General features: G+C 37.9%; 1 protein-coding gene across 1 annotated transcript in view; it reads left to right on the top strand.

The window, feature by feature from the left end:
• LOC140936261 (choline transporter-like protein 4) overlaps positions 1-14794 on the top strand; it is a 60858-nt gene that overhangs the window by 15332 nt on the left and 30732 nt on the right. Inside the window, exons 10-13 of the mRNA XM_073385702.1 lie at positions 68-110; positions 224-264; positions 573-623; positions 944-1005. Of these exons, the coding sequence (XP_073241803.1) occupies positions 68-110; positions 224-264; positions 573-623; positions 944-1005 (197 nt within the window). The remainder of the gene's footprint in view (positions 1-67; positions 111-223; positions 265-572; positions 624-943; positions 1006-14794) is intronic.

The following is a 14794-nucleotide window of genomic DNA, read 5'->3' as shown; positions in this document are numbered from 1 at the left end:
AAATGCTCAAATATGGACTAAATTCCCAATTTAGCCCTACATTTTTTTCTTAATATTTTCCATCTAGAGCTGTGCAAGCATTACTCAACCTGCAGAATGTTGGCCAAAAGGTTAGTCATTAAAAAATGCTTTAGCCCTACCACACACTACTTGTAATCGAGAGCAAACTGGAATTCACTTCTATCAAACAACATGTAACTTGTTCTTTGCTTGTTTTTGCTAGGTAATAGCAGATGTGCAGGAATCATGGTACTGGATTCTGGCGTAAGTAACAATCACACTAAAATGATTATTTTAAAATGCACTTGAATGCAGTTTTCTTAAAAGCGTTTGGCTTGCAGGGGTTGTTGATGGTCATGGCATATTTTATTTACTAGTGAAAGGGCTAAATACCAAAAAAATGCTGCTTCATTGTAGTACAAAATCGGCATCAAAATGTGAACTTTGTTCCAACTCCAAACAAACTTATCACTATTTGGTTTTAAGAGGGCAGACCATAGATAATATAGCACTTTGTTGTATACATGTCACTAACAGAGAATACTCACTTGTGTAAATTTGTGCTGAAACAGGGCTATGGGGATTGCCATGGTTGCTTCATTCTTATACATCATTGTCATGCGGTATGTACTAGATGATAGTCCTCTTAGACTACCGGCAGTAATCTTTCCACCTACTCTCACCTACAGTAAATTGATTGTCATTCTTCACCTAAATTATCACGGTTCATTTTTCTTGTCATCAAGCAGTTTGCGACTTTCATGTTCCTCATGATGCAACTTGTTATCCCCACAAAATGTTGGATAAGTACACTGTTTTTTATTTCCCTTGGGACTGACAATTGTCCTTTGAGAAATTGAGTGTTCACAAAATTTACACAAAACTATGTTTTTTGATATTTATTTTCAATAATTTCCATCATTTGTCTCCTCATTTGTTTCAGGTGGATTGCTGGACTTCTTGTTTGGGTATCAATATATGCCATTCTGACAGCACTTGGATTCTGTAAGTTGTTTTCAACTTTCTTAAAACATGAAGTACTAGTACAGTTCATACCTTCTTATTGGTTGAAGCAAATTTTCAACCAATCTAAGGCACCACCCAGATTTGGGTAGTGGCACATCATCACTATGGCATATCTGTGCTTGTTCCTCAGACATCATTTTTCAGGGAAACCACTGGGGGTGAGGAAGGAGGAGGGGGTGGGGGGTACTAACTTTTGCTGGGTATGTGCTGCTGGTCTCTCAGAGCCCCTAGCCCATTGTAGTCTATTCTGTGGCTAATTATAGACCCCATCTTATTCACTTTTGGGCAAATATGTAATTTTCACAATCCCAACTTGCTGGATTTGGACACAGTAGTCCCAAGTTCAAATTCGCGGCTATTCTGTTAAATAGCCAGCTGGTTTGCCTTTGGCCAGTTGGGATTCTTAACCCTATTTTTGAATTAAAATTTACATTATTATTTTGTTTCATGCATTTGCTCAGCCTCACTAGGATCAGTGCTTTAAATACTGCCCAGGGTAAATATCGGAATTATTATTATTAAATGAGCCTGGAATCAGGCTTCTTTGTATCTTGCATAGTTAGCCCCTTTTCCCCGAATGGAGAGCCTGTTCAAGAACTTGCAATTGGTGAAAAGTCAGGATTGTCTTTTTCTCTGTTCTGTGTGGAAGAGCTGTTCATTCCTTTAATTTTATTGCTCTCAAGTGATAATAAACTAAGATTCTCTTTCTCTTTTTGTAGTATCTTTGCATTTTTAACAGTTCTCCATTTAAAAATGGAAACTTCCATTTAAAAATGGAACTGGAGAGTAAGGCCTTTTTTCTCGGGATATTTCACTGATAATCCAATCAGAACGATCTATTGTAAGTGCTATTAAGTGTGTGGGATCATCCCGCATCTAAACCAATCAAATGGGGACAAAGATACGTGATATTTTGGAATGTTGGGATATCTCGCATATGAGCCAATCAGTGATTCTCTTATCATACCAGTAACTTCACACCGTTTCCGATCTTAAAATAAATAAAAGATAAGACATCTACTATCAGGTTACAAGGTCATTTACACAATGAAGATAAACACATACTGTCATCGTTCCCATAAACTTAACACAAAATCCGTCAGTTTGGTTATGCGAGAAGGGTTTTGTTGTTACTCAGCATTTTGATAGCTTGTCGGCCGACTAATTTCCTCACAGGCGCTCGGATGCGAAGCCAGAAGACGTGAGAGAATAACAGAATTCTTAGACGCAAAAGAAAAAGTCAAAAATCGATTTGGTAATATTTCAAGATAAGTGCAAAAAAACTATTCTTAATCCGACCACCGTTGAGTATCAGTTGAAGGAGTGTCTTTTCTCCAGTTTCAATGAAACTTCGCTACTGAAATGATGAATATATGAATGTTATATATTTATTTAAATTGGGGATGAAGAACTAAAGCACAGAAGATCATGACAGTTAAATACGCAATTGATGCAGTTGCACAAAGAAAGCCTGGGTTTATTCCGTTGAAAGCTCAAATACCTGGGAACACACATCTTTTCCGTCCAGTTTATCTTCGACGTTTCATTTTTTCTCGGGGGGGGGGGGGGGGGTATTTCTGGAAAGTCGGAGTGGGGTTTCACCGTCCGCCTCATCTAATCTTTACACTATTTCAGAGCAGTATCTGTAGGGTTAATGTAAGAGAGTTCCTCCCCCGGGAATAAACGGACAAAGGAATGTCCTGGGGAATGTGCTCATTGTAGATCACCATGTAAAAAAAATATATTATATATATTTACTAGGATAGTTACAAAGGCTTTATAACGCAATTTCAGACAAAAACAAAACTTAAATTTAAATCGCTTTGCTAGTTTTAAGAACCAGAATTGAGAAATATACTGCTTCTTATTAACAGCGTTTTGACCCGTAACGGTTAGGTCAAATTAGTCGCACTATATTTCGGGGAGCAGCGGGATTGGGGGGAGATGTGCGTGAAAATAACCCTTATTGTCTGCTTAGAATGGCTCACTTGTTTATTTTTTATTCATATTGGTGGAATTTGAAAAGGCACTTAATAATAGTACTCTTTTTTCTTGTCACGAAAGTCCTCCAAAAGGGTATAATGTAACTGTTTAACTCCCACATGAGATGTTACGTCACGCAATGGTAAGCGACATGCCACATGGCCTAAGACAAAGACGTGATATTTTGGAATGTTGGGATATCTCGCATATGAGCCAATCAGTGATTCTCTTATCATACCAGTAACTTCACACTGTTTCCGATCTTAAAATGAATAAAAGATAAGACATCTACCATCTGGTTACAAGGTCATTTACACAATGAAGATAAAGACATACTGTTACCGCTCCCATAAAGGTGCTTAATAATAGTAGTCTTTTTTCTTGTCACGAAAGTCTTCCAAAAGGGTATAATGTTCAATGGAGTAACTGTTTAACTCCCACATGAGATGTTACGTCACGCAATGGTAAGCGAGATGCCTCATGGCCGAAGTGTGCATTCAACCCCTCCTTCAGGAAAATTGGCCGCCCAGAAAATCGCCTTTTGGCGAGTCTTGTTGCATCCTAACTTTATAGCAAACAAGAAGGGGGCTCAAATTTCAATCATTATACATCATCGCTATTTTAAAATTCTAAGTAGCGGAATATTTCACATATAAACAAATCAGAACCTCTTCATGACGCGACATGAAAATGTCTAAGGGACAAGTGATCTTTCAAACATCACTAACCCGGACTATACAACATTGGAAAACGGGTAATAAAAAAATTTCTCCTTTTCAAAACTGAAGCGTTACCCATTAAAAGTGCTGATACTTAACAGCGTTCAAAATTTACGCGGACTGGAATTACTCTTAGTACTGACGTGATTCAGTTTTGCTTCAGGCTTGTGATAGATTCCCCGCGTTGAGATTATTGTCCGCTCAACGATATTTTTCTAAAGCGAAACAGATCGATAAGAGTGTGTCCGGCGTTCTGATATGCATTTTTGTTTCATTGACAGCCGGATAGTAAAATTTCTAATTTCATCATGTGATGATAAATAATCATAAAAATAGCGGAATCATCCCGCCCGGTAGCGAATGAGAACGAGTTTGTCCTCGGAACTATCTCAATCATCTCCATTGTGGTTTCCGAAGAATCCAATCTGCTCACGTTTTCCATCGCCACAGCTCTAACAACTTTCGTGGATTTTCAGCCTCATTATTGCTTCAGGATTTTGGAAAGCTAAAATCTTCAGGTCCCCGAAAATCTTGAATGCAGGATTTTGGAAAGCTAAAATGTTGAAGTCAGCCAAAATCTTGAATTCAGGATTTTGGAAAGCTACAATCTTCTTCTTAAGCTTACTTTTTAAACCTACTACAAATACTCTTACTCCTCTGACTTCTATTTATAAAATTCAAGTGGTGGTAAAGACCTGCCTCTCTACGAAATCAACGAAATCTCAGTAGTGAGGCCAACATCAGTAGCTGACTAAAGGAGACACAATTAAGGCAAACTGTAGTAATTATAAGTTGGCTGTTAGTCGCCCTGATGAGCAACGTGTGCACCTTATTGCACTGGGTTAACACAAAACGTAAAACATTCCTACCTTTTGCGGTCGGCACTTCATCGGCACAGGTTGCCGTTTGCAGTAGTAACCATTGTTAATGTAAGGCCATCTTACTCTGTATCCTTAACGAGTAAACAGTGAAAGGAATCCACAGCTACCATTTTCGGTGTCTAGCAACTTTTGTAGCTTCTTTAGGTCAATAACCTCGTGAATGATTTTCGCGCCCTTTTGGCGGCAAAGTCCTTTCGTTGCTGTCTTGACTCATAGAAACGTTGTAGTCGTAGCAAATCAGCAAATTACAATATCAGTATAAAGGTTAAGTCGTGCACTGGTGGGCTTCGCGTCAAGCCCAGGTCAGGTGATTATTTTGTTCGCGTTTAACTAAAACTGAAGACTTCGGGTTATATCGACAAGGTGAATTGACCCTTGATGACCGTTGATCAAGTTTCAGATTATTGTCACCTTGATCATAAACTGTATCGACAGTATCATGTACATGTATCTCTGGGCGTCATTTGAGTCTCATTTATCATAATTATGAAGTATTTCTCGTCTTTTCTTCTTAAAATTACTTTTTCAATACTGATTGAAAGAGTTTATTTGGCATGTTTCTTGTACCCGTGAATCATCTTCGTCTGCGACGAGAGAAAATGTAAGCGAGTCAAGGAAAGCAATTTTATCGCAAACTGACGTGGTTCTGGCTCATTCTTTCGTGTCTCTCCCGTCTCGCGTTCACGCGTAGCCATTTCTTAACGAGTATTCGCTTCACAAAAATGTAACCAGAACGGTGGCGGCGTTTACTTTCTCAAGCAGTTACTGACTGGACAACTTTTCCTTATGTGTTTATATTTTGAGTTAACATTTGAACGTGAATGAACAGAGGAAATAAAGAAGTTCGTCAATTTATTCCCGCCAGTGCGTGCGTAATAACGCCTGTAGGTGACTCAGATAAGATATATGCTTACCATGGTTTTTAAGACATTTGATTGTTCTAAAGCAAGATGCATATTGAATGGCAAGTTGGTTTTCTATGCAAATGATTGAGACAAATATACGAGGCTATATGAGTCAGAGCAGCAATAAACAATTACTTTCGTTTTAGCCCCGGACTTCAACGATTTATACTTAATAACTTGTATTCAATACCCAAGACATTTCTATATGTGACTGTTCATTTCTATAGATACAGATACAGATTCCCTTAATTTAATTTTTAGTGAATGAACTCAACGCGAATTCTTCAACAAGTTGAGAGCTATTTGTAGACGCAAATTGTTGACTTCATCCTGAGCAGGAGAGAAAAAACAAAAACAAATGTGACTTGGAATTACGCTAAGTGGAAAACTTGAATTGTTTTTAGCAGAAGTTGTCTTAAGCTTAAAACCGCATGCAAATTTTAGATCTTCACAGGTTCTACAACAACTGGCTCCAATTCTTTATTTTCTACGACAGCACTTAGTAATAAGCGTAATAGGATGAACGACACTTTTTACAAAACCTCCTGAACATACCAGAAATTGTGTAGCAACAATAAATATCCATTTTTGATGTTTGTGCCTGAGATTTACCCCAAATGTACACTTAGTTGAGATTTAAAGAAGATTAAATAATAACAAGACAAGATGTTATTTTTTATGGCCGCTAAAGATTTGGAAAACCGTATTATAATGTAATACAAGTTTTAATGATATTCTACCTGTGAAATGAAGGGCTTCTTTTCCTCTACGACGAATTCAGCCACCTACAAGAAGAAGCCAAACAAAACTGTGCTCGCTATTACTTTCTCGCTTAGAAACTGAGAAACAATTGGTGTTTGAGCCCACCTTTATGACATAAACTCCACAACTTTGCCAGTCACACTGTTGCGGCGTTGTGGGCGAGATGTTTTTCCAAGAGGGCACGTCCATATTATTTGCCGCCATTATTTTCCTGTGAAAGTTTAACACGCACACAAAAAAAATCGTATGCATTCCTTCAAAAAAATAGAAAATAATAAAAACAACACACTTCTGCGGTGGGGGGCTATTATAAACGCAGTTTATACCTCATGCAGTTGAAAAAAAGCTCTCCACTCGTCGTCGACTTTCCTTGTTTTTCCGACTTGCTGTCGTAGTGAAGAAGCTCTTTTTGTTTTACGTTAACAACCTTTATAGAAGTAAAATATAAAGAAACATTTGTGAACAAATGTACTCTTTCCCGGGAAATATCAGAATTATTGTTTTGCTTTGTACTTTATAAAGAGTAGGCGGAGCGGGCGAGAAACTGTTGTTGATGTAGTTCCTTTTATTGATTCTTGTCAGGGGCCCATGGAGTTATGGGCTCCTGTTCTCGTCCAAGAAAGGTTTCACCTTCACAAAATAGGGGCCAATTACATACTAGGTACTTGCGTATTATTCAGTGGTACCGTCTTGTAAAGAGATAAAAGAAGTCATACCCCAAGCGTCCAATGACTGGCATGGCACATAGGTAGTAAAACCAAGTCTTGATTTGAAAAGTCAATCTGAAAAAGAGGGGTATAGTCAGTTATTTACTATATTTTGCGCAAGAAACTGTTAGCCCTATGTTTCATGAACTAATAGTGGTAAGAGTGTGAAAAGGCCAAACTATTAGTTTCTTCCCAGAAATCATTTTTCACTTTCAACCTACCTTTTTCATCCACTTCCATGACTTCAACTGAGAGAGCTCTTCTGATGTCCTTATTTTTTCTATTACGAAAGATTCCGCGGCAAAGACTTTTATACCCTGGTTAAGAGATGGTTAACAACACGTTAACTTTTCTCAGATTTACTTTCAGTAAAACTAACAATTGCAAAATGATGAAAAAATAAGGGCAGATATCTTTAGTGGCAGAAGCTTAAGGAGGAAGCGGTACTCTCCGACGCGAAGCGCGAGCTACAACTAACCTTCTTCTGTTATACCCTCTCCCTCTGTTCCCTAAAGCAGGTGCCACGCATAGTACAGTATTTCTCTTGACTTACCATCTTCCTACTAGAAACCTCCAACAGCTTTAGGCTTGCATTTACTATCTAGTTTTGTCAAGAAGATAGAAACAGATTTTTTTTAATTTTAGTAAAATAAAGCATATAGTGAGTCAATTCCGAACCAAATTTTGCCCTCTAACGTAACCAAAAATAGTTAATAATTACCCACCAAAACATTTCTCTTTTTCTTATGCCCGCAATTGAGATAAAATACTTAAAAACCGTACCTTGTCGTTAAGCCAACCAACTTCCCTGAAGCGGAGAGAAAACTTTTCCATCATCTCGATCTCTTCTGCACTCATCGATGGTTGGATTGTTTTAAAGTCGCCAACAAGGATTTCGTCTACGCCAACTCGGCACACCACTTCAGAAAGGTCGGAGTGCGCGTTTATGTTCCAGTAGGATTCTACCTGGTAACCATTTCAAAATAAAATAATTTAAAGTAAAATATCTTTGTAAGTCTCGCCATACTTTTTCTCTGCTTTGTATGCCTTGGCCTAATCTACCAAACAGATTGAGAAAATAAATAAATAAAGTGATTAGCTGAGAAAATAGGATGGATCACTACCTTCTTTTTCAAACGGAGTGTCTTCCAAAACTCCTCATGCTTTTTCCTTATCTCTTTTTCGCGAAGAACCTCGTAGCGACCGATCCCTTTCCATTGCACATCCACGTTACGCATAAAAACGATGTCTTTTTCCGTTTCCTCGTCTCTTTTTTTTAGTTGAAAGTAACCATCCGCCTTTTTCTCTAAAAATTGTATCCTGATGGCCCGTTTATCTTCTTTCACCACCCGGCCAATGTACCGCAGGTCTCTGCCATAACTAACAGCTACCCACTCCTCTGGTGTCTGTTACGTAGTACATGAATAGATGAAAGAAAGGAAAGAAATATTTATCAAATCGGTTGTTGCTTAACACCAGATCTCTCTCAACAGTATTTAATTTGCACACACGAGTAACAGCCTCCCTAATATATTATATAATTAGCCAGTCAACATACAATGGTAGAAGTAAGGAATTTGTGCAGATTAACCTTTTTAATTTCCACTTTTTTCCTTTTCTGCTGGCGTTAAGTTCCCATCTCTTTTGCTGTCACTAGTCCTGTAAAGTTCCTACACGCCTTTTGTTACAAGCTTTAATTTTTGTCTCCCGATGAAATGCTTCGAGTGCCTTTATTCGCCTCAAATACGCGGAAAAACGATCACTGAAGATGTACAAAAATCCCGTAAATCTCTTCACACTATGCAAGCAATTAGTTGTAAGTAATTTGACTAGAGTCACCTTTAGTTCCGCTCGTTTTTCTTCTTCTCCTGACAAAAATGCCGGTTCCTTTTTTTCCTTATCCTGCAAAGTTTACATAGGAATGTATTTTTAATAAAACTGTTATTTTTCTACTGTATTTAACATATTCTCCCCAGATACTGAGTGTCAACGATGAAACGATTTCTATAATTCGAGTATACAAAAAAGAAAATGCTGCGATCTCATCACACCAAGCAATAGGATTGGAACGTTGGGCAATGCATCCTTTTTAAGACAAAGATCCGTGTTAGTGGTCTGTACAATTACAGAAGCAAGGGAGCGGTTTACTTACGCTAATAATCTCCACCTTCAGATGACAGACTAGTTTTTCACGAGACACATTTTTTACGGCTCTTGATGGCTATATATGTTCGTGCTTAAAAACACCACACTGAAAAATGCCGTACCATCGACATAGTCTGCCCGGCCGAAGGTTCATCTGCCTCTGTTCCTCTCTTCGCGTCTCCCTGAAAGAAAACAGTCCCTTCGGCTTGATAAAGTGTATGTCTAAGCCAGCTATTGTTCTATATTCAATACAATTCCTCAATTACCTCGATGGAAATGGACGTCTCTTTCTCTGGGTTTTCCTCAGTCTGGAAGATATCAATGTAAGATAATCAAAGATCAAAGAACAATTTTGAAAAGATGTTGTGAGACATTAACTTTACATTATATTATGCACTTTTCTTACCTGCCAAACAACGACAGCAGCGGGGGAGTCCAGGGGCTCATTGTCCATTGATTGGTCCATATCATCCGAGAGGTCACTTCCTTCAAAAGGAGCTTCCTCTGGCTTCAGCCTTTCTCCATCATCCTGTAATTAAGGTTGAATACAAAGCTGTCTGTTGATCAAGCCTAATTTGCAAAAAGGCATCTTTGACTCCTACAAATTTCCTTTTTCTTTGAATACATGTATTTTTTGTAACTTCCTTACTTTACCTTTTTTATTTCAATTATTTCAATAGGGAAGACATTGCAAATTTCGGTCTCCATAAGCAAGGTGACACCGTCGGCAACCTAATAAAGTTTAACAGAGGGTTAAATAACAGGCGCATGACTTTTTCTTTCAGACGTGTGTTCAAATTATTCTAATGCCCTTGTAAATATGCAATTCACCTCAACATTTCTTGTAACTGCTGTTGCACTTTGGGCAAGTTCTTTTTTCTCCGTTGCCTTCACCTTTTCTTTTCTAGCCTGAAGTTATCATAAGAAGGACAAACTTAATAACAATAACCAAAATGAGCAGCGAACATCTATTCCTGTAACACCTCATGACCTGAGCAAATATTACATACCTCGTTATGGTCTTCATACAGCTTTCAAACTGGAGTCATGTTGACCGTGGCTGAAATCGCTTATCTTCTTTATTCATTTGGTACTTAATTTTGTGGGAGTTAATTTTGCTATTTTGGCGAGACAAATTTCGCAGGGTTAGGCAGCTTGAATTTTTTTTTTCAGTTTCTACATAAACAGGAACCATGAATCAACACTCATAATAAAATATAGAAATTAACTTTTAAGTGTATTAACGTCATTTTAAATCCGAAGATACAAAATGAAACTTACCAGTAAAGCGTGTTACTAATTTGTGTTTTTGTCGATACGTATCGTAATGTTGTGTTTTCACATGTTGGTCTTTTTTTGTTCCGTAAATTGATATTGCATTTCGTGAGGATTATTACTCCCAGTGTTAAATTTGGGGATTCTTTCGCAATCGTGACAAACGTAAAATCAATTAGACCCGCGAATTTAAGTAACATTAAAGTAGACGCTAACATTCATCCGTTTACAGGTATCGTAAGGATACCGAAAATTGATGAATAAAGGAACTCACGGTGCAGTTTTCGCCATGGTCTTCTACCACATGCGATTGGTCTTTAATGTCAACATCGTCCTACAAACACCCATGAAGATAGTTGATAAGTATTAAACTTGCCAGAAATATTTTGAAACCTGGTGATGACTTCATTGTGCATCAAAGTTATCGGAACCTAGAAAACCCAAGGGAATAACTCGCTTAATTTTTTAGTCTCTTTTTTGGATCAGACAATCCATTTTTACACGGATAAGTAAGACCCGTACTACATAAGTCGCGTTCAAAAAAACGATGTGGACTGTACCTTTTATACAGACAAGGTGCGAAATGGGCCATTAATAGGGGACGTATAAATGGTACGATTGTTTAGAACAAGCACTTATGAAAGTGTAGCGTGTTGATTGCACTGACTGTAGAATATACGTACATGTATATAGTTACCTCCTCTACTGAAATCTCCTTTTGAATGAACTGAATTTTCAAATTAGACAATTCTTCCTTGAGCGCTTCATTATCCTGAATTAGTTGAGTTCAAATAATTCGTCTTAGTTGTGGTAAAGAATAATAAACCTAAACCAAGAGCTATAAACTACATACAACTAAAAAGGAGAAAATCCTATTCAGCCTTACCTTCGATAACGATAGAATTTGTTCATCTTTCCGTTGGAGTTGCTCCTCCATGTCCATCTTAAGCGACTGTATTTCTGAAATACGCTATAATATATCGCTTTTTGTTTAAAAAAATAAAATACTAATTTGCTGAAGTGTACATGTACATGATGTTACATAGAATAAGTCGAATAAGCATCGTTCTGATTATATGGTAGAATTGTATCTTACATCCCTCAAGGTAGTCTGCAACCTTCCCACCGTCGCTCTTTCATTTGTAACCTCTTTTTCCAAACGCTTGACATCACTTAACAATTTTTCTATACGCTGTTTGTGCTATAAAATAAATTAAAAAAACAAGAATTACATTTAGACGCCAAAAGTTTGATAAGACGCAGAGTAAGTATTTCGATTCACTCGCGACCCGTTGTCAATTCGCACGGTGCTTTTAAGTTTTGTGACGACATTGTGAATCTCCAACACAAATAGCTATTTTGCGAGCCGATTCCGTGTATCATGTAGGCAGTTATGTCTTTCTCTATTCAGGGGCACACAACGAGAATATAGTTCAAAATCACTTAAACATGCATTGTTGATCATATTTTAGTATTTAAACGGTAGATTTAGGCATATTTTTGTCCCCTAAAAACTTTTCATGTGTTCGGATTTCCTAGGTGAAAGTCTAGTGATCCGAAAATTGTACGAATCAAAACTTACCTTTTCGATAATTTCAGCCCGAAAAAAGGCTCCCGAAAATTCTAGGTGACCTTTTTAGGGTAAAAATCCGTTAAAAATGGGCAATTATACCATTTCTTAGATGTTCGAAAATGCAAGGAGAGGCAGGCAAGAGAGAAATTTTACAACAAATGTTTCGAAAATTCTAGATCTCAAATCGTCTTCTGAACAGATATTTTCCAAAAATTGGCATAGGGTGCCCCTGTCTATTATTTAATTGACAACTAACTTAGTAGTCACCCACCACTTTGGCGATTTCGCTGTTGGTATCCTTTTCACTTTTAAGCTTTTTACCAAGTTCCTCTACTTGTCCTTCCTGTTGGGAAAGTGATATACATTGCTGCTAAAATAGGATTACTTATACTAAAGTGCAATGATTTTTCTGTAGGGGTAACATGTTGGTTTAAAGTACAGCTTTTAGCGCTTACCAGCAGTTTTTTTTGCTCCTCGCAATGCATGTGGTCCGAAGCAAATTCAACGTCCTCTTCACTATCTTCAGCCTTCACATAGAAATTGCAATTATAACAACTTCGTAAACAACAACAACAACAATAACAAAAGTAATGCATATAGCCTACCTTCCTTTTCCTGTTGAGATTCTTGACAAGAACTTCCCCAGCTTGTAGGGCCAGGAGATTGTTGTAAATTTCCTCCTCTGGCGTAGAGGCATTAAGCCATTTGAAGAAGTATGTATTAATTGAAGAAGAGGATGCGGAGGTCGAAGAGCCGGAGATGGCTCCACGTTCGATATCTAGTAAAAGTTCCCAGCATCTTCTGCTAAATCGGGCCACATACCTTTGTTTTCTGAGGTCCTAGAAGAGTCGGCTTATAAATGACAAATGTATTTCATTTTCGAAAATAGACATAGGTAAGACAAATGCATACCTAAGATAAGTAGGCAAATAGAAACCCAAATCAAAACAGTGATTTTAATCACTTACATTTTTCCTCGTCATGCTCTTGTAATGCGTTAGGTACGTATTGACCTTCTTGTCAATATCCTTATTTTCCCCAACTTTAATTACCTCGCATGACTCTGGTTTGGCGTTCATAAAAGAGTATATACAGTGACGGGTAGCTCTTGTAACTTCCATGAAACTCTCTTGTAGCTCTGCTGGCCGGGTACCGTGAGAGTACTCCGTAGATGACTTTTTGGCTACATGTGCGAACGGGGTATTATACAATCCACTGGCCATTGCTTAAGCTGTGAGCTCAGTAACACCTTCTTTGAAACTTATAAGTCTTCAACTGAGAGTGAAAGCTTTCAAAGTGAGAAGCATCGACTTGAATGACTACCTGATTGATCTGAGACGCATTTATTTCATTTCACACGGAAAGGGAGGGGCTGAGTTTTACTACGCCACTAGGAAAATAGAAAACAAACGAGCACGTCGTCCTCTTCTTATTTTATGTATATATATTTTATTTGTTTTTACTGATTTATCGACAAGTTTTACAATGCTTTATAATAATACCAAACCAACAGAAAAGAAAAAAGAAAGAGGAAAACAATGGCAACGACAATGAAGGTAAGCCTTCTTATGGATGTGGTGGGATGAAATGAGTCCGCGCGTGCATTAACTTTGAGTTCTTCTTTGATTTAAAATTGTCATTTAACACTGTTTTGTTTATGGATATCGAAAAAGTTCTCGTTTGGAAAGCCGAGCGATTGTTATCTTAAAAACTACTCTATCGGGCGATCTACACACCCAAGTCATTGAGGTCAAACCTTTTAGTTAAGTTAGTGGTCAACGATACATATCACAGAGGGAAAATTGAAGCTTCACCGGTACCTACAATTGCCGCAAAAATGAAATGTGGATGAAAGCCCTTATCCCTCCACAATTGTATCGATAGTAACGGCCTCATTAACTAGTTCTCTCATTTTAAAAGTTTAGCTTGCTTTTCTGAATAAAACAGTGGCTTGCAAAGGCAGTAGAGAAGTTTCATACTTTCATTGGTTGAGGTCACACTAGAGGAAGTTTACTATAGTAAACTTAAGTTTACCATAGTAAACGGCGCCGTAATTGTGACCGGCATTTTTCACTTTACTATGGTAAACTCTACCCTGGTTAATTTCCATGACTCCCGCGGAAAGAACAAAGATGACCCATCACCGATAACCATCTGGTTACCAAAAAAAATAGGTGGGTATATCTCTACTCTATCTAAACTTTGTTTGTTTCGTTGACATTTTGTCATGATTTTTGAGGAAAGTAGTTTCAAAAACGGTCACATAACAGAATAGCTTTGGAACATCGGTGATTGCTTTTTCCACAGTGCTTCAAGGTTTCTGTTTCGGTACATTTCTTCAAACCATTCTTGGTTTCGATGGTAAACCCATGCTTGCCTTCGCAATGCCGCTCTTTCCCTAAGAGTACGTCTTCGATGGGTAATCAGTGAACCTGTCACAAAAACATCTTCACTAACTTCGTATTCGAAACCAAGGTAGGTAATAAGGGAGCGCATTCTTCTTGCTCGTCTGAGCAGCAGAATTAAGAGCAAAATGCTCACAACAGAAAACAATACTCTCTCACATTGAGCCATCTTTGTACACTTGTGAGAGTCACGCTCAGAAAGTTACAGTTCAGTAATTTCAATTTAGTCAGCTCTCATAGCATGTCATCATTTGTTTTACTTTCCACTCTCACGTTACCGATCACGCGAGAAAAAACGCCTGGAAAAATTCAAATGCCTTTTTAAGTGGACCTGTCAGGTTTACTACGGTAAAGAAGACGTTACGAGACTTACCATAGTAAAGCCCTTTTTACCATAGTAAAGTCTCTAGTTT

The sequence above is a fragment of the Porites lutea genome, chromosome 5 (genome assembly GCF_958299795.1).
Source record: "Porites lutea chromosome 5, jaPorLute2.1, whole genome shotgun sequence".
NCBI classification, from domain to species: domain Eukaryota; kingdom Metazoa; phylum Cnidaria; class Anthozoa; order Scleractinia; family Poritidae; genus Porites; species Porites lutea.
This window is presented reverse-complemented; position numbering and strand designations above follow the sequence as displayed.